Source organism: Sinohyriopsis cumingii, chromosome 10, assembly GCF_028554795.1.
Source record: "Sinohyriopsis cumingii isolate HCF-2022 chromosome 10, ASM2855479v2, whole genome shotgun sequence".
In the NCBI taxonomy this organism is placed as follows: Eukaryota; Metazoa; Mollusca; class Bivalvia; order Unionida; family Unionidae; genus Sinohyriopsis; species Sinohyriopsis cumingii.
Genome location: NC_142970.1, coordinates 58865631 through 58891890, shown reverse-complemented (window position 1 = coordinate 58891890; position 26260 = coordinate 58865631). Strand labels below are relative to the sequence as shown.

General features: G+C 36.9%; 1 protein-coding gene across 4 annotated transcripts in view; it reads left to right on the top strand.

Annotated features, from left to right (window-relative positions):
• The first annotated feature begins 699 nt into the window (after positions 1-699).
• The window catches only part of LOC149790206 (epidermal growth factor receptor-like), a 320772-nt gene continuing 295211 nt past the window's right edge, over positions 700-26260 (top strand). For all 4 annotated transcript variants that reach the window (XR_016423815.1, XM_089972210.1, XM_089972209.1 and 1 more), the window contains exon 1: positions 700-942. Coding sequence is in view for 3 of the 4 variants with exons in the window: in XM_089972210.1 (XP_089828336.1) it covers positions 843-942 (100 nt within the window). In the remaining variant the exon portion in view is untranslated. The remainder of the gene's footprint in view (positions 943-26260) is intronic.

Below are 26260 nucleotides of genomic sequence, written 5' to 3'. Positions count from 1 at the left end.
TGAAAGACCAACGATTATCCTTGTCAAGTCCAATCTAAATTTGTAACTGGAATCGATTTCTTGCGTCAGTTTTCTTTTCCTTTCTTTCCTTCTTTGTAGATAATTCACATAATAGACTAAACTTCCATTCGAGAAAAACAAAAACTCTGCCCAGGAGTTTACGAATAAGAACATGATTATCAAGTGTTAAATCAAGAACGATTTCAACTTTGTACGTCTCAAAAACAGCGATTTCAACATAGTACGTCTTATAAACAGCAATTTCAACTTGGATTGATTGATTGGTTTACATATTACGTCTTAAAAACAGGAATTTCAAACTGGTTTGATTTGACCACTTTATTATGTTTTTGTCTGAAAGCTGGATTGGATTTTTGTTTGTATCTTTCGTTTTAAACGATATTAGATTATTCGATTTTGAATAAATTACAGGACGTTGTATATACTCCATGATATTACATTACTTTTGTGATGAGTCTAGTCTTTCACACTGAAGACTTTATTGACAGTTCTCTGTGAACTGGAAGCATACTTCATAAGTGAGAAAAAGTCTATAACATTTCTCAGAATACGACAAAAATTTATTGTTAACCCCAGAGGCACGCGATGTGTTTACAAAAGCCGTCCCGCACTATCAATTATTAGTGGTGACGTCACTAAGGGAGTCCCTTGTTCGGCTAATCAGGTTGCTCGTTACATCTAGCGACTGGTGAACTCGATGTGTTGAATCAACTTGTAGTAAACTCCTAGTGCCTAGTGTGTGTTGTATCGAGTTGGAAGTCTTTGATACAGGATGAAAATGTACAGTCTTTAGCACAACGTGGAATATTCAGTACGGCCAGATGATGGCTGGAAGCTTGAAAATTTGGCTGATTCTTCTTGGTCCGATATTTGGATGGATTTTTACCCGTGTGGAATGTGTTTCTCAGACGGGATCACAAGGTAGGTACACCTACATTATACTAGGTGTATTTGTATTAAGTCAATGTTATTTACTGTCATATGAGACATACATACAACTTAGCAGTGGGAGTAATGTCTAATGAAAAAGTTAGTAAAAAAAAATGTTTTAGCTGCGGAGTGTAAACGGCAGTCGTTACGTGTAAATTGTTTAAGTATATTTCTCATGTAGCATTAGACATTCCTTGATCATATCGTAGCGTCTCCGGCTAAGTTATTAAAATCGAGCCCAGCGTTGTGTAAACATGCCAGGTATAAAATATACCTGTGTACAAGATCAAAGTACGTCCCCGCACAGGTGTGTGTTAAGGTGATTGTTCAACATATTAAAGTTATGTGACGGAATGCAATCTTTCTCATCTTATTGAAACAATGAGTAATCATTTGAACTATTTGAAATCACTGTGTTGGGACTTTATTTAAGGTTTACGTTGACCGTTGTTCTTATAGCTAAGTACCCTGTTGGGTACGGTCGTAAGACGGGTACACGCAAAGGGTAACTTTCCTTTTCTGGCGATTGCTGTAAATGTTGTTAAGTTTCGTACATTGTTATTGTTGTCAGAACATTGCCTGCGTTATCATTTATTTTCAGGATGATGTATTTGTATTATGGAAGCGATATTGCACTCGTTTTTATGATACACTTTCTGCGAGTTAAAGTGGATTTTGTTTTCTTCATCTTTTGTTGTGTTAGGAAATGGGACCGTGATCCAAATTTTTGAAATATGGAAGACTTTGCAGCAGATTACAAAGAAAAGAAAAGAAACATTATGAGTAGTCACAAATTATCAGTTTTATTTTTATACAAAGACACGCTGCAGGGCATGAGTCTTGTGTCACACAATGAATACAAATTTAAGAATTTGTTCAGAGCAAAACGATAAAAATATTTCACAAGTAAAATGCAAGGATTTAAAAAAGGAGAGCCATACAGGATGCATGTGTCCAATAATAAACATGACCTTGTCCCCTCACCCAAAAAGTTGACTTGCATTTATATATGAGAAAAATGTTAGGACTTTGAATGAATTTTTAACAGTTTGGTAATAATATTGGTGAAAATAGGATTAAAAGATCTTGTTGTACCACAACGACGGATTGAAACATGTCTTGTACCACTACGACGGATTGAAACGTATCTTGTTGTACCGTGACGACGGATTGAAACATATTGTTGTACCACGATGACGGATTGAAATATGTCTTGTACCACTAGGACGGATTTAAACGTATCTTGGATTTATGCCGTTTCGTCTTAGTGGTTTAATAGGGGCTCATCGATTGTACTAGCCCGGATGTTAATATAAAATATGTGGACACACTGACTTGAACTTCTATTTGGTTACATATGTTTCAAATAGTTGCAATTTGGACAAAATCTTGTACATTTTAGCAAGTGGCAACAAAAAGGAATTTCACGCAAGGACTTGCTCCGGGGTCAAGATGTCAGCATGCTTTGTATCAATATCCAGTGTCGTGGAACTCTTGGTTATATAAACAAGTATAAGGGACTAGCCATTTTAAAGTATGCAAAGAGGAAAGTGGACTTTGCATTTATTTGTATTTTGAAAAAAGGTATTATTAAGCTCCACTTGTCACAATGCTTGATTAAAATAATCCTTACTGAGATTTCTGGAAGTAAAATCCTAGAGCAATTATCTAAGTTGACAAAAAGAGATTATGTTGAGGTAAATGAAAAAAAAATTACAAAAATACATGTACTAAATAAAATCCCGGTCCCCAACTCCCAAACATGAATTGGCTGGTCCCTAATCTTACCATGATACAAGGGTGCCAGACGTTTTTTTGTTGTTTTTTGTTGGTTTTTTGGGGGGTGGTGGTGGGGGCGGTATGTGTCGCCTATATTTCAGGAATGTACACTAAGGCATACGGACTGTAAATTGGTAGGGCTTCAGGTTTGTAACACAATGATAGTAAGTTAAATATCCGTCCAGGTCAGTGTGTGTCGGATTCCCTAATGAAAGACAAGTAGCTTTCGTTTCCTTGGCATGGCACAATAAGTAAAGTGTTGAAAGTTTCGTTTATAACCAGCCATTCATTAGGAAAAACAGTGATTTCTGACGATTTATGTTCCGTGTGAATTCTGAAATTTGTATTTGAATTTTTTGTGTGAAGATTTTGGTATGGTCTCGGTGTGTTTAGATCGTATCACAGATTGATGACAAGCAAAAGCAGATTTGACGATCAACTGCGAATGCTTCCAAATCAGTATAGACTGAACATTACTATGTTTCAGTTCTGTTTCTTATGAAATCGGAAGGTTTGTTAGAAGCTCAGATCCTACAGAGGAAAACTTAGCTCACTTTTAAAGCTTTTATATGCTCGCAAACATGTCTTAAAAAAGCGCTATATTTTTGGTGAAAAAGGCCCGGGGTGAATTTTTGTTGTTATCAGTATAATAAGTACATATTTTAGTCGATGTTTGATATGAGGACGTGTTTTAGTCGATTTGTGGTACAAGTATATATTTTAGTCGATTTGTGGTACAAGTATATATTTTAGTCGATTTGTGGTACAAGTATATATTTTAGTCGATGTTTGGTGCAAGTATATATTTTAGTCGATTTGTAGTACAAGTATATATTTTAGTCGATGTTTGGTGCAAGTATATATTTTAGTCGATTTGTAGTACAAGTATATATTTTAGTCGATGTTTGGTGCAAGTATATATTTTAGTCGATGTTTGGTACAAGTATATATTTTAGTCGATGTTTGGTGCAAGTATATATTTTAGTCGATGTTTGGTAAAAGTATATATTTTAGTCGATGTTTGGTATGAGTATATATTTTAGCCAATGTTTGGTACGAGTTCAAACTTTAGTCGATGTTTGGTACGAGTTCAAACTTTAGTCGATGTTTGGTACGAGTACATGTTATAGTCGATGTTTGGTACGAGTACAAGCTTTAGTCGATATTTGGTATGAGTACATGTTTTAATCGATGTTTGGTACGAGTACGTTTTAGTCGATGTTGGTGTATGAATATGGTTTTAACTGGAAGTACGCTTTTATCTTAAGGGATTCGTTTTAGAAGACATTTGATTTATATTATATGTGTTGTTTTCTACGTGATTATAGTTTCAGTTATGTACTTGAATATAATGTCAGTTTATATCTATGATAAAACTTAAGGAGGATCGAAACTATCTTTGAATTAGGCACTAAAGAAACCCATTTTAAGAGAACTTTAAGATTATATGATTTGTGTTATTCAGACATGATTTATAAATATATTGGTTTTGTAGACATCATGCAGCTTTCATTTTCGACATGAAAATTATCAGTATATTTCCGTAAAAAATTTGTCATAATTTTTGTTATGTCAATAACTGCACGTTCGTTTCAAATTTGAATTTTTCATCGTAAGTTTCATGTAATTAAATTTGTATAAGCTCATAATCAAAACATAACATCATGTTTTTCTTCCAAGTTAAGGTTTTAAACATGTCGCCCCACAAGCCTCACCCCTTATGTTCAGATCTGTCTACAGTTGTATGCTGGACGTCAGTTAGACACCAATCAAAAATTAGACACAAGTTTATATTCATTCGTTCGAAGAGGCGATGTGCTTCTTATTTAGATATCTTAAGATGCGACAACCAATATATTTACAATCCTGAAACTTGCTTGTTTTATGTTATATTTTTTCCTCGTATTTTTTGTACCTGTATTTCAAATAATTCTAATATCTCAAATATTTAACTAAATTAATGTAGATTAATTCCGAATACTTTCGTCTCTGTGATCCGAAAGTTCCATGGATAGATCGACTTAAAGTGTACGAATACCTCATAATGCATGGATAGATCGACTTAAAATTTACGAATACCATAGAATGCATGGCTAGATTTACTTAAATTTTACGATAAACTCAGAATATACGATGCATGAGCAATATGAACGTAACGGTATGTACCCAATGACCCTACGGTCAAGAAGCAATTACATCAGCGCTAAACGGTTCTAGCGGAAAATTTGTCAGCATGTTGAGTTTGTCTTTTCTTGTCCTCATAGGGCCTTGACTACAGGCAAAACGATGAGACATCTGTCTGGCGACAATTAGTTTAGATTTCTCAAATATTACATACAGCTTATGCCTAGGGAGAGTGGATAAATTACTTTTTACGGAAGATTTTCTAAACGTAATAATAATAATAATAGTAAATTTCCTTTATATGGATTTCTATAAATATCTCGTTTTTTTATCTTTCTCATGCGATCATGGATTGGGTATTTATTTGCGTTGGTGATTGTTGTTTATCGGACGTTTTTATTCAGTCATTTTCTTTTTTTATTTCCTGTGGGTGCGGATATAATACAGCTGTTGTCCTTTTTATTATTATAAATTTGATCATACATTTTTAATTTTCACTCTTTCCCGAGTCAGATGACCGGTTTTGGCATTCTTATATAAATGAAGAAAATACCTCTTTGTGTATCATCCTTTGTAAGTACTTTTACTTGAGGTCGTTTTGAAAAGAATATCAAACAGGTGTAACGGCGCCGGAAAGGTACCTATGATTGGGGTATACCACTTAATATCACGTGCTTTCCTGTTGTTTTGCTGTTTATGAGGGACTTGGCTGAGCTAGTATATGATATGTGTACAAAAGATCTAATAGCTAATCCCTGGTTTTCGCTCTGTGTATTTATTTGTCAGGGTTCGATAATAGTTGGATAATAGAGTCTCTGTAATGATTTTACCTTGGAATTGGGATTTCCATTTAACTGCCTTCTCATCGCCCAAAGTCCTCCAACCATTTCCATGCCAGATGTACTTCGTAGCATGCAACATATTGCTATCTTTGTTAAGCGTCTTTAATACTACATGTAGGAAATACTTCCTTTTTTTAAAATTTGATTTTTGATTTTAAAACTGATTATAATTTCCTTCTTCTTTGGAAAATAAGTGGCTTAAAATCATGTTATTTAGTATGGAAAATGTTGTAGATATTATTGTAAGATTCTCCAGTGAATTAACTCCATGGGACTCCACAGTTACAATACTATTTACTAATTTCATTTGAAAGAAACTTGAAAAGGACTTCGTGCTTTCATCAAAAGAACCGTTGTCTCTTCAAGGCTACATACTACTAGTGTAGCTTCTGTAAAGGTGTGATTTATTGGTAAAAACCTAAGAGGTATCAATTACCTAGCCTGTATTTTATCATTTTCTTCATTATATGGTAAGTCAAAGCTTTGTTAAGTGTAGAATACACAACCACACAGGAGTGGAAGGACCATAATTAAAATAATTTAACTGGTAGTTTTAAAAAAACTGTTTATATATATATATATATATATATATATATATATATATATATATATATATATATATATATATATATATATATATTGTTAAATGTAATTTATTACTTTGACCTATCCGTGAGTTACAAGGATGACTAAAAAAAACAGGTTAGGTCTTTCGTGAAACATTTTGGACTGAATTATCAAATTCTCTATTCTGCTCTTGATCGACATTTTGTACAAAATTCCCAGTTTTTACCAGAGGCCACGCACGTTGGTGAGAGCTAGGGGTGTTGTTGTTGCTAATGTTATTGTTGTTGCTACTGTTGCTGTTATCGTGGAACACCAAAAAACAAATATACCCACAAAAAAAACAACAAAAAAACAACAAAAAAAACCAAAGTCGTGTTGGCTCCATTTATCATGAATAGCAAATTCAGAAATATTCCGCTTAGACAAATTTTGTAAACCAGCCAACCATATGCACACAGACTTCAATGGGCGATACTTATGTACTATTCACGTAACCGCTGGTGCACCGAGGCGGGACGCATTTGATATTCATCGCCCCTTCCGAGAATCTTTGCCTTTGGCTACCAGATGTTATATATATCCAGATCTTATGTATATCGATATGTTATGTATAGGTAGACCAGAAGATTACTGTATAATATTGTGATTTATTATTTAGTTGTGAAAACTGTAACGGTAGCTATAGTTCATACCAGAGAATAGTTACTACTGTTTATGAAACGGACATCTTAAAATAACCTACAGAAATGCTAATTCTAGTTACTCAGTTTAAGCTGGGCTCCCAGTTTCTTCAACGTTTATTCCACTGGTAACTGGGCTACCGTCTGATTGTCAAAATTTGCCTAGCCTCGCTAGCATACTTCAACTTCTGCGCTTAAAGGATTGACATGAATAGTGTGTAATTTTATCAGCAGCACTCATAAAGGGTTGACATGAATAGTGTGTAATTTTATCAGCAGTACTCTTAAAGGGTTGACATGAATAGTGTGCAATTTTATCAGCAGCACTTATAAAGGGTTGACATGAATAGTGTGCAATTTTATCAGCAGTACTCATAAACGGTTGACATGAATAGTGTGTAATTTTATCAGCAGTACTCATAAAGGGCTGACATGAATAGTGTGTAATTTTATCAGCACTACTCTTAAAGGGTTGACATGAATAGTGTGTAATTTTATCAGCAGCACTCATAAAGGGTTGGCATGAATAGTGTGTAATTTTATCAGCAGTACTCTTAAAGGGTTGACATGAATAGTGTGTAATTTTATCAGCAGTACTCTTATAGAATTGACATGAATAGTGTGTAATTTTTCAGCAGTACTCTTATAGGATTGACATGAATAGTGTGTACGTTTTTCAGCAGTACTCTAAAAGGATTGACATGAGTAGTGTGTAGTTTTATCAGCAGTACTCTAACAGGATTGACATGAGTAGTGTGTAATTTTTCCAACAGTACTCTTAAAGGATTGACATGATTAGTGTAATTTTATCAACAGTACTCTTAAAGGATTGACATGAATAGTATGTAATTTTATCAGCAGTACTCTAACAGGATTGACATGAATAGTGTATACTTTTTTCCGCAGTATTCATATAGGATTGACATGAATAGTGTGTAATTTTATCAGCAGTACTCTTAAAGGGTTGACAGGAATAGTAATTTTATCAGCAGTAGGCTACTCTTATTGGATTGACATGAATAGTGTGTAATTTTATCAGCAGTACTCTAACAGGATTGACATTATTAGTGTGTACTTTTATCAACAGTACTCTTATAGGATTGACATAAATAGTGTGTAATTTTATCAACAGTACTCTTATAGGATTGACAAATAGTGTGTAATTTTATCAACAGTAGACTTAAAGGATTGACATGAATAGTGTGTAATTGTATCAACAGTACTCTTATATAATTGACATTATTAATGTGTAATTTTATCAACAGTACACTTAAAGGATTGACATGAATAGTGTGTAATTTTATCAGCAGTACTCTAACAGGATTCACATTATTAGTGTGTACAGTTATCAACAGTACTCTTATAGGATTGACATGAATAGTGTGTACGTTTTTCAGCAGTACTTTAAAAGGATTGACATGAGTACGTAATTTTATCAGCAGTACTCTTAAAGGATTGAATGAATAGTGTGTACTTTTTTCAGCAGTACTCTTATAGGATTGACATAATTAGTGTGTAATTTTTCCAGCAGTACTCTAACAGGATTGACATGAATAGTGTGTAATTTTATCAGCAGTACTCTAACAGGATTGACATGAATAGTGTGAAATTTTTTCAGCAGTACTCTTAAAGGATTGACATTATTAGTGTATAATTTTATCAACAGTACTTGTATAGGAATGACATAAATAGTGTGTAATTTTATCAACAGTACTCTTAAAGGATTGACATGAATAGTGTGTATTTTTTCAGCAGTACTCTTAAAGGATTGACATCAATAGTGTGTAATTTTTTCAGCAGTACTCTTAAAGGATTGACATTATCGTGTAATTTTATCAACAGTACTCTTATAGGATTGACATGAATAGTGTGCAATTTTATCAACAGTACTCTTAAAGGATTGACATGGATAGTATGTAATTTTTTCAGCAGTACTCTTAAAGGATTGACATTATTAATGTGTAAATTTATCAGGAGTACTCTTGTAGGATTGACATGAATAGTGTGCAATTGTATCAACAGTAGACTTAAAGGATTGACATGAATAGTGTGTACCTTTTTCAGCAGTACTCTAACAGGATTGACATGAATAATGTATTTTTTCAGCAGTACTCTAACAGGATTGACATGAATAGTGTATTTTTTCAGCAGTACTCTAACAGGATTGACATGAATAGTGTGTATTTTTTCAGCAGTACTCTTAAAGGATTGACATGATTAGTGTGTAATTTTTCCAGCAGTACTCATATAGGATTGACAGAAATAGTGTGTAATTTTATCAACAGTACTCTTAAAGGGTTGACATTTGTTGATGTTGATGTTGATGTGGGGTTTAACGCCATTTTTCAGCACACGATAGGCTATACATGGCCGCCAGTATTAATGGTGGAGGAAAACCCGGGAAAACATCGGGAAGAACCACCGACCCACGAGAAGCTACTGGCAAGCTTTCTCACATACCCACATTGGCCGAATCCTAGACTCGAACCCACGCAGACAGAGGTGAGATGGCAGTGATCCATAACGGAGAGCGCTTTAGACCACTCGGCCACTCGGAGCCCAAAAGGTTGACATAAATAGTGTGTAATTTTATCAACAGTACTCTTATAGGATTGACATCAGTAGTGTGTAATTTTATCAACAGTACTCTTAAAGGGTTGACATGAATAGTGTGTAATTTTGTCAACAGTGCTCTTAAAGGATTGACATGAATAGTGTGTATTTTTTCAGCAGTAGACTTAAAGGATTGACATGAATAGTGTGTAAATTTTTCAGCAGTAAGCTTAAAGGATTCACGGTACTAATTCAGTTCCCATAGTAAACCTGTGCAAAAAACCATGATATTAAAAATTCAATAACTTAAAATTCCTGAGTGCTCATGATCAAACCTGTATTTATCAGTATAGATGACACATGGATGTTAACTTCTGTGTAGAGGAAAGGATATGAGCCGCGGCATTTTCTGGACCTGCATGTGTTTGAAACCTGTGCTTTCAATTCCGCACCAGAAAGTCAGGTGCTAATTTTAGAAATGAGTGTTCCAATCTCATGACTGTTAAAGGACTGAAATTCCATCAATAAAACTAATGTCTTTATATTTTTTCAGTTACAACTACGATAAGCTCTCAAAAGTTTCTTTTTCCTGAAACATAACTTACATTATTAACCAATCCTGTCCAGCCAAACCCATATATACTCTATGTTATGTTCACCGATTTCCAGGCTGGTTCCCATTTTTCCATGTAATTAGTATTGTGTGTCCTATAGGGTTGACATGAATAGTGTGTAATTGCTATCAGCAGTGTTATTTGACTCTCAGATAAGTAGGACGTAATATTACCCCATGACCGTCAAATAAGGCATTGCGAAGTATTACCCCATCGCTGTCAAATAAGGTAGGACGTAGTGTTATCCCTTGACTGTCAAATAAGCCATTGCGAAGTATTACCTCATGGCTGTCAAATAAGGCATTGCTATGTATTACCCCATGATTGTCAAATAAGCCGTTGCGAAATATTACCCCATGACTGTCACATAAGGCAGAACTTAGTATTGCCAGATGACAGCCAAGTAAGACAGGACGTAGTTTTATCCCATGACTGTCAAGTAAGGCAGGGCATAGTTTCCATACGAGAGCACTAGAAGCGAGACGTACCACTTTGAAAGGCAAATCCTCAACGTTGTTGGACCACTTCGACTGTTTCTGCGAAGCAAAAATATTCCTTTTCTGCATGTCGATGTATGTCGACGGAACAATTTGTCGTAAAATCATACAGTTTAATAATCTTCGGATTTATTTTCGATTTGACTTAGAAAATTGCGAATAAAAAAAGTAGTTGCCTTGTTTTGTAAATATCCGAGTTGGTCAGAATGGTGTGTGTGTGTGCGCGCGCACGCGGGCGTTTTGGAGCTTTAACGTAGCTTTTTTCAGTCATATCGGTACGATGTCTGCAGTTTGACAGTTATAGTGCTATCTAGCATTGGGACATCATGCCGGAGACACGTAGCATGATGTCCCACCCAGTCAAATTATCCTGACATCAGGCCGACCAGTCCTAACACTTACCTCTTAATGCTGAGCGAAAAGCGAGGCAGCTGCTAGCAACATTTATGTCTTTGATATGACTCTGCAGGGGTTTGAATCCGAGACCTTCCGCATCCAAGGTGGACTCTCTCACCACTAGGCCACCGGAGCGGTCGGTCAGAATGGCAGTTATCGGCTTGCATTGGAAGTATGGTAACATGTTTAAGGTTGATCGATAAGTTCCAGATATGATTGGGTATCAATTGTAACGCACAGCTCTTTGTAATTCTTATCTCTCTATAGAACAATTACAAATGCATAAAATCCATCCAGATTTAAAACAGAAATGCCTTGTGTTGAAAGAAAATAATTTGTACCAATGAGATGCTGACTTTTTAAAGTCAAGTTTTGTTGCTGAATTTGAAGAGGGTCAATTTCCTTACCAGAGCAACAGAATGCACTTTAACGAGGATAGGTTCCATCAGGATGGTATTTTTTTTTATACAGGGGACAACACTGGGGATAGGTTATACAAGTTGTGATAGGTTAAATGATGTACGCTTTCCATATGGTCTAGATGTTGTCTTAGTGTCCGAAAACCATCGACCTTAGACTGGCAGACATTTTATCGTTTCTGTGTTGGTATTTTGAATCAGTAATGTCTAAAACGTAAATGTTATCGTTGTATTAAATAAAATGTATGATAAAGTGAATAACAAAGCGACTAGTAGAGGTCTTGCATTAAAAGACTGATAAACTCTGAGGCTTTTGGAATTCGTACTTCTCTGCTGAATGCATTAATCTGAAGAAACTGCATCGTCCATTCAATAATGACTTTCCCGACCAATCGGAACATCGTCAGCCTTTTCCGTCTTGTCGAGAAAAGAACTATATTGTATGCTTCAATTGTTTACATTGCAAAATATGGCGGCGGAAGGAAACTAAGTCTCAGTCGGATCAATGTCGGTCTCTGCTATCGTATCTTAACGTAGTGCACATCGCCAGAGGCGAATCACCTGACCCATAAAAGCTGACGGGTATTCGTACAGCTACTTCACGGGTTATTTCGCGGCTTGTAGGAAATGGTAGAGTGCTGTTCGGATCGTTTCTCGGAATCCAATATTCTTCCTCTCTCTCACACACATTACGTACATAGAAACTTTGCTGCTTTGTTTCCTGTATGGGGAACAATAGAGGTAGTACCCAATTTTTCCAGTCTGTTTCAGTTTACGAATACAAATGTACAACTTTATTGTAGATGAATGAAAAGATTTTCTCAAGAAAGACATAAAGGAAGTTGTTTATGGACGGATATTGTACAGAGATACGCCTTTACAGCTAACCAGAATCGACCTATATGGGATTTAAACTAACGACCTTGACAACACACGGGTCCAGTAGAAACATTTTACTATAAAACCAAAATAGTATTTAAAAAATGACCATCGAGTTTTGCAACAGTGAATATGAACATAATTATGGAAATATTACAGTATCGTATTTACATTGAAGGCTCATCCTTTCAGGGTGCCACCCGCTAAGGCAGTTCTGCTCTGTTTGGTTCCGAAAATCGTGTTTACAAATATAAGAAAAGCTAAGCGCACTGAAGGGGAAAGGGCAAAGTGAAACCCGCAGCAAAAAGTGTCTGCGTAAACTAACTTGTGACATGAAAAAGTTTTTGTTTTCGTTTAACTTTTATAACAAAACTTTTGTCAAGTTTTATTTTTATATCAAGAATCTTGTCAGGTTTTATTTTTATATAAAGATTTTTGTAAAGTTTGATGGATTTAAAGTCCCCTATTTAGGTTTACTATCCACATTCTTTGTCTCCTGTGAACATAATAGTAGTCTATTCCGTTGCTAATTAATTTGACAGGAAAGGCAAACAAAGAATGTTGGATGCTTTCTTTTTTTGTAGCTAGTTGCGAACTATCTCTCCCAACCTTCATATCACGTTAGCTTTTGCCTATTTAACAAGTCTGAAAGGAAGCATACAAAATGTAAAGGCATAATTAACACTTGTAACTCCTGGTCACACTCAAACTTATCCAAGATGGCGATGCTATAAACCTGTTTACCAAGCTTTATCGAAACTGTTTGAGAATTGGAATTTGGGGACAAGATGCAGTGTCGACTCACCTTTCAAAAATTTGGATTAAAATCTGATCAGGGCCTTGGGCGGTCGAATGGCCTAAAATGCGCTCAACGTTACAGATCATTGATATCTCACATATGCCCGCATTCGTTCAAGTCTCAGGCGAGACCAGCTTGGGCATTTGAGAAAACTTGCCAGTAGCTTCTCCTGAGTCGGTGCTTCTTCCGGGATTCTTCCTCCACCAGGTATATTGGCCGCCTTGTATTGCGTATCAGGTGTTGAAAAATGACGTTAAACCCACAACAACAGCAAAAAAGTAAATCTGATCACAAACAGAAATTCTAGAATAGTGCGAAACTCAGGGAAACCGAGCAAGGTCATACACAGAATGGCTAGAATTGTAAGAAACTCGACCAATCAGATGCAGGGTCATACACAGAATGGCTAGAATTGTAAGAAACTCGACCAGTCAGATGCAGGGTCATAAACAGAATGGCTAGAATTGTAAGAAACTCGACCAATCAGATGCAGGGTCATAAACAGAATGGTGCAAAACTCAGTCAATCAGATGTAAAGCCACTTCATTAATATGCTAAATTTATTAGACGTCATGATGATTAAAAGTCCAAATTTGATTAAAATCGAAAACAGAAATGGCAAGAGAATACTAAGCTCAGTCAATTGGATCCCTGATGACCCAATTAGTATGCGTGGATCTCACTCATTAGTATGCGTGGATAGCACTTGTTAGTACGCGTGGATCTCACTTTTTAGTACGAGTGGATCTCAATAATTGGTATACGTGAATCTGTGCGTAGATCGCAATTATTAGTATGCATGGATCTCACTCATGTGTATGCGCGGATCGCACTCATTAGTATGCTTGGACCCCACTCACTAGTATGTCTAGATAACACTTATTAGAATACGTGGGTTGCACTCATTAATATAGATCTCACTTTTTACTACGCATGGGTATCACTCATTTATATCGGACTTTTCTTTAGAAAGTCTTAATACTAGTTTTAATATGTGACAGTGTTCATATGTGATAGTGTTAATAAATGATAATGTTCATATGTGATAGTGTTCATACGTGACAGTGTTCATACGTGATGGTGTTCATAAGCGACAGTGTTGATAAGTGATAGTGTTAATAAGTGATAGTGTTAATATATGATAGTGTTAGTATGAGATTGTGTTAATATTTTTAGTGCTCATAAGTGATAGTGTTCATACGTGATAGTGGTAAAATGTGATATTGTTAATAAGTGATAGTGTTAATAAGTGATAATGTTAATAAATGATAGTGTTAATAAATGATAGTTTTTAATATGTGATAGTGTTAATAAGTGATACTATTAATAAGTGATAGTGTTAATATGTGATAGTGTTTATATGTATATTGTTAATAAGCGATAGTGTTAATACGTGATAGTGTTAATTAGTGATGGTATGAGTTTGATCAGTAGATAGTCTCCAAAGCGCTTACAAAGCTCAGCCAGTAATCTACAGGATGACCACAGGAAGACGCGTGGGTTTCGCTCATTGTCGAATTTTTCTTGAGACCATTATGATATAATCTATTGTTCCAGGTCTGGTCAAAATCATATCAGAAATATGACTTCCAAAAAGGAATCAAAAACTTGTTGATCGACGGACGGACAACACGCAGAACAGTACTATAACTTTGCTTGGTTTTACGGCCAGGTGCGCTAAAAATTGAAAGAAATTAAACCTCACTGTGTGTATTCCAGACGCTGCCACTAGCCTCCTTTAAAATTGCTTGGTAGCATTGACCACGGTAAGGAGATTTTAGAAGAAAGGAACATTGATAGTTGTGCTTGATAACTTAAACAGACTAACTTTTTCAACTCCAGTAGTAAAATATACTGATAAGCACTCCTTGAAGCTGTAGGTTGAGTTTTGTAAACAAACCGGTTGGTCTAGGATGTGAACGTAGAATACATGTAGCTGCGTTTGAACTATGATCAGTCAAGGTAGGTGAAACTTATGTTCTTCCCCTATTAAATTAGACACAACTCTTGAACTTATTGATTCATACGCACGGTGAGCGATTGAACATAGACCATAGTTGATTGGCCGGTCGCAAGGCGGGCTTCACTTAGTTAATTAGTTAACAAAACAAACCAGCGATTCAGAACCCGATGTTTTGCAGATTTCCTTGTAGTCCTATAAATCAAACCCACAAATCTGTATTGATATCGATGGACGATGTTGTGTCACCTGTTCATTAAAATATGCAATTTTGCTGCATGCAAATAATTCCGGAACAAACCCGCGTACACTCTAGACACATACCGGTAATTGGTAACAGCCATATCAAGCGAAAGCAGGCAAACCCAATCGAACACTTCGCTATATATGCACAAAACTAGTCGGATAAATCAGCCCCCCCCCCCCCCCAATCTGTGTTGATACTATGGACGATATGTGGGTTTTGATGTGGCCCGTCAGTTAAAATGCGAAATTTTGCTGCATGGAAATCTTTCCGGAACAAACCTGCGTACGCTTTAGACATACCGGTGATAGGTAACAGCAATATCAAGCGCGAAATTCAAAATGGGAACAGGACATATGGTAATGCTATTCCATGTAGATTTACAAGTCACCAAACATATGATTTGCTCAGGAAATATAATGTACATGTCACCAAAAGAACCCTTCAGCCGACGGTAGCTGTACAGCCACGAGAAATACGGTAAGTGTATAAAATGTACATCGATGTGTGCAGTCAAATTTGAATTCAGATAATTGCAGCTTTTAATGAATAGGCGATATCAGCCCCTCACCCGAAAATCAGTATCATCACGGATGAAGGGTTGATTTATCGGACTAATTTCCTTGTAGTCAGCCAGGTTCGACCGATCCTAGGTACATTTTCCCCGTTAACCTAAAGACATGACTTCTGAGGTTTTTATTTATGTTTATAAGCTTAAGTCTTAAACTTCAGCATTCAGCTGACTCTGCAGTGTCTTTAATTGTATCAAATTATCCCGTTCATTGTAAAACAGTTCGCAAGCTAAAATGAAGACGACGGCTGTATAATTCTTATTAAAAGGAATCAGCAGTCATAAATTTGCTCACGAGAACAAGCACCCTTATTTGTAATATGTATTATCGCGTTATAAAATGTGTTAAAGAAAATATTAATATTATTCGTGTATATAATCTTTCTAGATGACCTTTATAGATAAGTTTTGTAGATAACATATTTTACAATATTTGAGAACATTAATATTTGGTTTAAAAAAAAGTTTTCATGCGCAATGCACAAGAATGTAACCATATTGATTAACGCTTGTGCATTTGTTCCTTATACGGGCTGAAATTTCTTTGATAGAATTACCTAATTATCTATCTAATTATCACAAGACGTGCGATTACCTGTCACAAGACGCTTTGTGATAATAGCGTTGAAGGCGGATTTTTTGTTGTATTGACGACGAAAATAAAACTTAATAATAGATTCTGGTTGCTCTAATGACATATAGCAATGATTGAAAAAAATTTGAGCACGGACCTCAAAGAAGACACAACCTGACGGCTAAGTATTGGTTGCTTGAGCTTAATTTCCAATTAAATCTGGAAATAGATTAAACTCTGTGATTTATATACAACGTATGTATGTATGTATGTATGTATGTATGTATGTATGTATGTGTATTTATGTGTGTATGTGTGCGTGCATGTATGTATGTATGTATGTATGTATGTATGTATGACATCTTCATTTTCTGCACTTGTAGGTGAAGTATTTTCTCAATTACTACTTTTGCTCTATAGGCCACATCACACTACCTTTTTAAAAATGGGTTTCAAGCACCATTTTAACACATTATTTTGCCATATCAGGTAGTGGCTCCCTTTCACAAGAACACACTAAAGCAGCTGTCCCAGGCTGGCCTGGGTGGGTATTAAACGATGAACCCATGACGACAATTGGCATGGGTGGGTATTGAACGATGAACACGGGACGACAATTGGTCTGGGTGGGTACTGAACTATGAACCCATGACACTGGCCTGGGTGGGTATTGAACGATGAACCGATGACGACAATAGGTCTGGGTGGGTATTGAACGATGAACCCATGACGACAGTTGGCATGGGTGGGTATTGAACGATGAACCCATGACACTGGCCTGGGTGGGTGGGTATTGAACGATGAACTCATGGCGACGATTGGCCTGGGTTGCTATTGAACGATGAACCGATGACGACAATAGGCCTGGGTGGGTATTGAACGATGAACCAATGACGACAATAGGCCTGGGTGGGTATTGAACGATGAACCCATGACACTGGCCTGGGTGGGTGGGTATTGAACGATGAACCAATGACGACAATAGGCCTGGGTGGGTATTGAGCGATGAGCCCATGACGACGATTGGCCTGGATGGGTATTGAACGATGAACCCATGACGACAGTTTGCCTGAGTGGGTATTGAAAGATGAACACATGACGACGATGAAGAAGAATAAATACGACTAGGAGAATTATATGACATTAATGCTTTAACATCATTTACATACCTGCATGAAATTACAATAATTGTGTTCATAAGTTGACCTTTAATGGATAGCGCAAAACATATGTCATATTAGTGAAAACGGACAATAAACACGTTGCAATCGGCTTCATCCTCAACCTCGATGATTATTTTCAAAGTTAATTGAAAGTCAATGCTTACAGTTCCATTCTAATGAGTATTGCAGAAAATGTAGCTATGACATTTCCTTTAAAATGTCATTACTGCAAATTAATTTAAACACGCCGTTGAATGAAATGTTTCTCTACCGAGCTTACGTGATCAATTTCTGTTTAAAACGATTTTCTTACGTCTGCAGGTGCGTGATTAGGTCGACTAAATAAAATTGTCAAACAAACTGAGCAAAAGCAAATACAACTTTTCTTCATAAAATATTTTAATATGACACTTGCTGAAATGAATTTCAACGACTTTTATTTTATAAACAGACGTTATCTATAGGATATCAGCACAATGCATTTCCAGTATTACATTCACATTATCAGCACTATGTATTACCAGTATAATAGTCACATATCAGCACTATGCATTACCGGTATTACAGTCACATATCAGCACTATGCATTACCAGTATTACAGTCGCATATCAGCACTATGTATTACCAGTATTACAGTCACATATCAGCACTATGCATTACCAGTATTACAGTCACATATCAGCACTATGCATTACCAGTATTACAGTCACACTCACACAGTTGGGTTTCATTGATATTTTATATTTTATGCAATGAGTTGAATACTAGAAGATGCCGTGATCTGTTTGTAACGAGTGAACTACTGGAATTATTAAACGAGTTTCTTAAATTTAATATCAAGTGATCATAGAGTTGCCGCGATAGGTCGGTTTATACAGCCTCAGGTTCGTAAATCCAATGGTTGTTGGTCTATACCCGCCCAGGCAATCCCGGTTTGGTTGTCCTAGTAAAGGGCACATAGATCCCAGCTCATCAGCATAATACAGCAAATAATGTGCCCCACCCTCACCTACCCCATCCCACCTCAAAATCAAATATAAATACGTTATATGCTGGCAATCTGCTAGTATGTTTCTTGTGGACATTATTATCGCTTGGTCCTGACTTAATACTACGTCAGCTCCTGTCGTTGATCAGATAATAGTTTTGCTTATTTTGACATTTTGGCAGGAAAACTAAGTCAATAGGCATGCTAGTACATGCATCATTTTGAATAAATTAATACACAATACTGTAATACATCTTCATTATCGTCGGCATTTATATATTGGGAGAGCATTATACATTAATCAAGGGCCCTCGTTTAGTTTCAGCTGTCAATGTTTTTAGCATAGAAACTCGATTTAGTTTGCAACATACGGTTTATTTCTTTTTGTAATAGTAGTTAAACACACGTTTTACAATTCGTAAGAGGAGAAACTTTGTGCTTTGTAGAAATCGTCGAAGAATTCGAGACCGCATGTAATATTCAAGTTTGTAAAGCCTCGTCAAGTGCGTTATTTGTATTGTCCTGATAATGTTCGCACGTGCACTATAACGAGTAACGTGTTTCATTATATAATAATGTCCGGTCATGTTTATTCCACATGACATTTGTGTTGAACCCAAAATATTCGTACCACCTTGGCTATTTCTGCGAGACAAAAATATACCTGGTATGTATGTCGGCGCAGTAATTTACACAGAAAAATCTTGCATTTTCTTCGCTCGAAATTTCTTGGCAGAAAAAAGAAATCGCAGTCTTTTCGGACCATCTCGGTTATTTTTATTATGCGACTCACCGTTGGGTTGGCAGAGAAACTGCGACTGAAATATAATCTGATGCATTCGGAACTTCTCGGTCAGCACATGTTCTGTAAATAGTTGAAGTGATCTGACTATCGGTACACATACGGGATATGATCCGTAGGACTGACTTTATAGTTCCGAATGGGGATTGAAACTATGTTATGTGATTTCTTTTGATTTTCACTGTCATTGGCGAGACTAATCAATATATCAGTCAGTCGATTTTATTTACTGTTTCAAGTCGAGGGATCCGCGGTAGCTTTCTTGGCAAATCGTCAGGCACGTAATCCTTGGGTCACATGTTCGATACCCGCCCATGCTGGTTTGGGGATGTTTATCTCAGTGTTTCCTTGGCAACCGCATTTACATACCATTTCCTTGGCAACCGCATTTAGATCCCATTTCCTTGGCAACCACATTTGGATCCCATTTCCTTGGCAACCGTATTTGGATCGCATTTCCTTGGCATGATATAACTAATTTGTTATGCATGCCGTTGAAACCAAATTCCATTTCATTGGCATGATATAGCCACTAATTTGTCATGCGTTCCGTTGAAACCAAATCCCATTTCCTTGATCATAAGGTCAATAATGTGTTGAAAGTTCCGTTAAAGACGAGGAACCATTTAAATTCCAGTATATGTCAATATATCTGCTTGAAAACCAGCGGGAGGCAACTTTAGTGTCTTTAATATATTGTTTATTACAGATATATTACTTAAACCAATGAATGTAAACTAATAATGAATTGTTTTATTGATGCAGTAAATACATCTTGCTAATAAATCAATTAGTAAATAATTAAACAGCGGGGAAGAATTATTCTTGAAAGAAAACACGAATCCAGTGTTACAACATTCACATATTTTACTCGTGGATTCAAAGCAAGCAGCAATTCATCAATACGGGGGTTGTGGCTTGCGGGTGGTGGAGCGGCGTTACGGAGTGAATTATTTATAATCACGTCTTTTGTGGGTGCATCTCAAGGTGTACAAAATTAACTTAATCATGGTTCGGCATCATCGTCTTTGATAATATCCTGTCTCTAAATCCCGATTGCGGTCTTTACGGTATGGAGGTGTATCTATGATAACCACATGGGAACTCCATCACGTAAACTCGTGGAAACCATACAATCAATGTGACTTTGCACAACTCTCATTATATTGTTTAATAGTTTCATTTAAGCATGGTTAAACTGCGTGAATCCGAGGTGCGATATTATTCTGTAAGATTACCGGATGTTGTCTGTACTGCCAAACAAAACACGGTAGTAGGGAGAGATGACCAATTTTGTGTTTATCCCTCTTTCTGTATTCCACTCTCGCTTTCCTTAGTGAAGCAAACTCTAGTACTTAACTTAGCATTTACTCTGTTATAATCGTTTAAACGCCGAGGGTAAGCATCGACAGTTTTAATTTTGTTTAATGCCTTTACACATTGTCCTTTCTACTTAATGACCTTACAAATGGTGTCCTTTCTACTTAATGTTCTTACACGGTGTACTTTCTACTTAATGTCCTTACACCATGTCCTCTTTTGTTTAATGCCTTCACACCATTTTAGGTGCATTTTCGCTCCTCGTTCCACCACTCCACCATGCGGCATTTAACACCTCCGGCCCCCCCCCCCCCCCGTTATCCTGGAATGGGAAGTACACAGTGAGTTGCAATTAACCGACTGAATATTTCACGGATAAAAAAAAAAATAATGGCATTGACATGCAGACCACGTGTACGGTTTGTTTCGTGTGGTTTACCGCCAGTTTTCGACACTCGATAGGCCTATACATGGCCCCAGTATAATTGGTGGAGGAAGAACCTGGGAAGAACCACCGTCCGTGAGAAGCTACTGGCAAGTTTTCTCACATACCCACGTTGGTCTATCTGAGAGTCAAACTCGGGCAGAGGTATAATGTGTGAGTGATATAGGCGAGCTCTTTTGACCACCGGACACCTATGGCCCTCACCGCCAGGTGCACATATTGCTCCGCAGTATGCAGTGAGGTTTTCTTTTGTTTGTTTGTTGTTTTTATAACATTTAGTCCGTCCAAGGTCAGGCTTATCATGTTGTGGCGTTGACCTTCCGTCCCTCCATTAGCATTTGATTTTGAAGTCCATAACTTTGTAATGGTTACATATATTTAGTTGACATTAATCCTATGCATATATCATACGTAGACAATATGTTTAGTTTACTATAGTCATGGCCTTACCTGAAGGTCAAGGTCGCAAGGGAAAATGTAATTCTATGATTTGCATGTAAAGGTCAAGGTGGCAAGAAAGGATTCTATAATTCTGTGACTTGCATCTTTATCGCGAATATGAAGTTTTGACTCTTAGAAAATATTTGTTAAAAAATTGCCCAATATATATGATAATTCGTCGGTGCTATTGTGCCTGCATCCCGCAGCAAACTCATGATCACGACAGTGGGGTACGTAATCACGTGACTTGTAACCTTGTCAGGACTATATCATTCCAACTATCCCCGTGTGAAGATCACGGTAAAGAAGAATGTGTGTCCTGTACTTGAGCCACTCCCACTGTCTTCGTATAAGGGTCACTGCAAAGAAAGATATATCCCTCAATAAAGCCACTCTCACTGTCATCGTGCATGTATCACGGCAAGGGTACAAGTGTTTTCCGTGCTATAGCCACTCCCCCTGTCTCCGTGTAAGGATCACGGCAAGTGTACATGTCTGTTCAGTGCTATAGCCGCTAACACTGTCTTTGTGTAAGAATCACGGCAAGGGTACACGTGTGTCCGTACTTTAGCCACTCAGCCTGTCTCCGTACAAGGATCACGGCAAGGGTACACACGTGTTCCGTACTATAGCCATTAACACTGTCGCCGTGTAAGGATCACGGCAACGGAAATCGTGCATGTACCATTACCTTACATTCTTTTCTGGAGCAACCTAATTTCTGAACCGTGTTGATATTTTAATGAGATTTTAGCCAATCGTGAGTGATTTATGGTCGGCGTGTTGCATGTTATATACTAATCTAAGTAGTAAACTGTTTCCGTATCCAGGTTGTCACGTGTACTATATATTAATCCAGGGAACGGCAACCTATTATACATAGCGTGCCACTTTTTGCCAGATTAATTACAAAATGAATGAGTGCATGCCACCAGTATGAGAGTCGCACTGTTAAAATCGAGATTTTTGTATGTCCTTCACGTGCCACACAAAACCTCTTGACGTGGCACGCGTGCCGTAGGTTGCCGGCTCGTGTGGTAATCTTAGCAATGGTCTGTTTCCGTTTCCATGTTGTCACATTTACTCGGACATATATCTTGGTGGAAATTTATCCAGCCCCACACCTGTCATGTTATATTTTAATAATGTCCTCAAGGGTGAAGGTCATTAGAAGGGAGGTCACGACAGGTTGTGGTGCTCTTGTGGTCATATTTACGGATATATGCGAGTGCGTAATCACAAACGCAGATTGTGTTTCATCCTTGAAATGAATTTGATACACCCGTTCTGATGTCCTACATCTATTGCTTGAAATATTTTAACAGTGGAAAATATTGTTTTGTAGTGAATTAATTACCGATGAATACTTGGAGATTTGTAGCTTAGCGAAGGTCTGTTTTTTAAATGTTGTTTCTGCAATTTCTGTATCGTTTTTTTTTAAATAAATACAGAATATTGTCCAGCGTTTCCCTTTACCCTCATTTGCGCTTCAGAGACCCCCAAAATGTTAATTTGACCCCCAGTTTTGATACCAAAGTTTGTTTTTTACTCAGTCTGACCCCCAGTTTTGACACCAAGGAGATTTTTGACTCTCAGTCTTGCACCCCTAAGGAATACACTGATTGTCGTTAGGTAATGATTTCATTTCTTTTAAAAATTTGCTTGGTTAAGACCTGTAGCGTCCTTTCTAAATAACTACTTTGACTGCTTGCCAGTTGCTTACATAGCTGTACAATAGAAACTTAAATCAAAATCAGCGGGGAAAAAACCCAAAACAAATATATAAAAAAAAACAAAAAAAAACAAAAAAAAACAAAACAACAACAACAACAAAAATCGCAAACAAACAATGAAAAACAAACCAATCACAAAAAAAAAAAAAAAACTTAACAGAAACGAAGAGCCAAAAATATTTTGGGCTGTAGATGGCGCAGTGAGCATTGGTAGATTTAATAACGAGAACTGCTTATGCCAGTTCACACCATCAAGACATGCGAAAGTGAAATACGTTCAATTTAAAATATATAATTTATTTGGCTATTAGCCGAACGTTATTTTGGATGTCATCCACAATATAGCGCCACAAACATAGTTGATGTCACCACTTGCTCCTGGAATGAGACTAATGCGATACGGCTCGGTATAGAAATGAGCAAGGGCGGCATTTTGTTTTTTAAAGTATTTTCCCCAGACCGATAGTTACTTTTTTTTTTTAATCTGCACTGTATAGACAGTTGTGTGCTGACGTGCCGTTAAGTTCTTTACATGCATACTATACAGCTAGTAGTTTGGATAAGACAAGGACATAATCATAAATGGTGTCATCTTAGTAAAATACATGATTTCACGGGTCACGTAGATAATCCTGTATTGTCAGGTTACACTGCCAATTTTAGTTTCATTTTAGCCGAGATACCTAATTAATCTATGTCAGTCGGTGCTGCGATCGGTGTGTGTGTGTACATACATACATACACACACGCACGCTCGCACGCACGCACACATACATACATACATACATACATACATACATACATACTTTTTCTTTTACCTTAAGATAATTATTTTTCTAGAATCCAGTTTAAATTTATGGATGTGATGTTTCTGTTTTGTTTTGTTTTTCTGCTAAACGTGCGAAAAAGAATACATTTAAGTTATTTGTTGTCAGGATAATGTGACTGGGTGGGGTGAGCTTAGTATCATGGGTGGTCGGCCTGGTGTCAGGATAATGTGACTGGTTGGGATAAGGTTAATGTCAGGGTTGGTCGGCCTGGTGTCAGGATAATGTGACTGGGTGGAACTGGATGCTGCATGTAAGCAGCATGATGCCCAAGTGCTACACACCACTATAAACTGACACACTGCAATTTATAATAGCGATAAAACTGAACATTTTTTAAAGCTATGTTAAAAATAAGCAAACGCACAGACTATTCTTTCCACCATCTCCATCCCCATCAATATATTTTTCAGCACTTAAATAACCTACTTGTACTGCAAAGCCGTAAAAAAAAGCAATCATCTCTTTTAGGCTTATTTTTAGAAGATGTATAAAATGTGGCGATTGCCAAATGCTATGACACCCGATGCATTCACTTGTCAAGACGTGTCAAACAAATTTTTAACTAAATCAGTAAATTTGTTTTAAATCAACTAAAATGTCGAAGGTCACTGAGTACAGTATTTTGGAATCCTTGAACTGGTTGACGGCAACGATTTTAGTGCGATAGGAAACATTGTATACATTTAAAAAACACACCACACCTCCAGTAATTTAAACATTCTAAAGTAGAAATGTTTTTATAAAGTTTACCGTATAGTCATTTCTGCACGCTCACGTTGATATAAAACGAAATAGACAGATGACCCAAAGCTAGAGCCTGCCATGTAGTCATCTTTTCCAGACGAAAGTTGTCTACGTAGAATCGGAACGAAGTATGTTGATGATCCTTGGCTAGAGAAATACTTCCTGATTTTAAGGCTAGAGAAAAACTATTCCTAATTGTAAGGGAAATCCCATCCTCTCCCAAATCCATGGAAGATTCAGTGATTCCCAAAACATTAAACCATCATATTGTATGGACTCGTTGTAGTTTTGTACACCATTTCAAACAAATTATATTGTCAGTTTCTTCCGTACTTCTTTCTTTCAATTAGAGTCTATGATAGCGTTAAATTCGCGCTTTTTACAAAAGTAATGTGTTGCTTCCTGTATTCGACAGCGGTCATCAAGCGTCATTTGTTATTCTTGGTATTTGACAACAGTCATCAAGCGTCATTTGTTGACCCCGGTATCCGGTATTTGGCCGATACCATGCGTTTTGATAAATTTTGAATCTTTATCCATCTTATTTCAATGGCATAGTTAAGAGTTAAATTGAATGCAAATATGCTTACGATGTTCGCTCCCTCCCCATTTCTTTTTTTTCTTTTCTTACACTGGTCAAATTGTAAAATTATTTAAGCTTACTAGCGTTTCTAAAAGTAAAATAATTTGTCTACACTCATGGATGTTAAGTTTATTTCCTGAGCACGGTAAGTTTTGCATATTTAATGAGTACACCTGTTTGATTGTAGAATATATTAAAATGAGGTTGGGAACAATATTCCGGTACCAGAACACGATGATATAGATTTTTATATTCCCTCTCTGGCTAAACCTCTTGCCATGCATCAGAATTAACTATGGCCACACAGGACAACAAGGACGCCAGACATACTGGTTTTGAAGAATGTCACCTTGCCGTGCATCAGCATTTACTATTGGCACACACGACAACAAAGGACGCCAGACATACTGGTTGTGAAAACTGTCACCTTGCCGTGGATTAAAAATTACTATGGGCACCCACGACAACAAGGACGCCAGACATACTGGTTGTGAAAACTGTCACCTTGCCGTGCATCAGAATTTACTATGGCCACACACGTCAACAAGGACGCCAGACATACTGGTTGTGAAAATTGTCACCTTGCCTTGCATCACCATTTGCTATGGACACACACGACAACAAGAACGCCAGACATACTGGTTGTGAAAACTGTCACCTTGCCGTGCATCAGAATTTACTATGGCCACACACGACAACAAGGACGCCAGACATCCTGGTTGTGAAAATTGTCAAATAACACCGATCGGGCATATATAAAA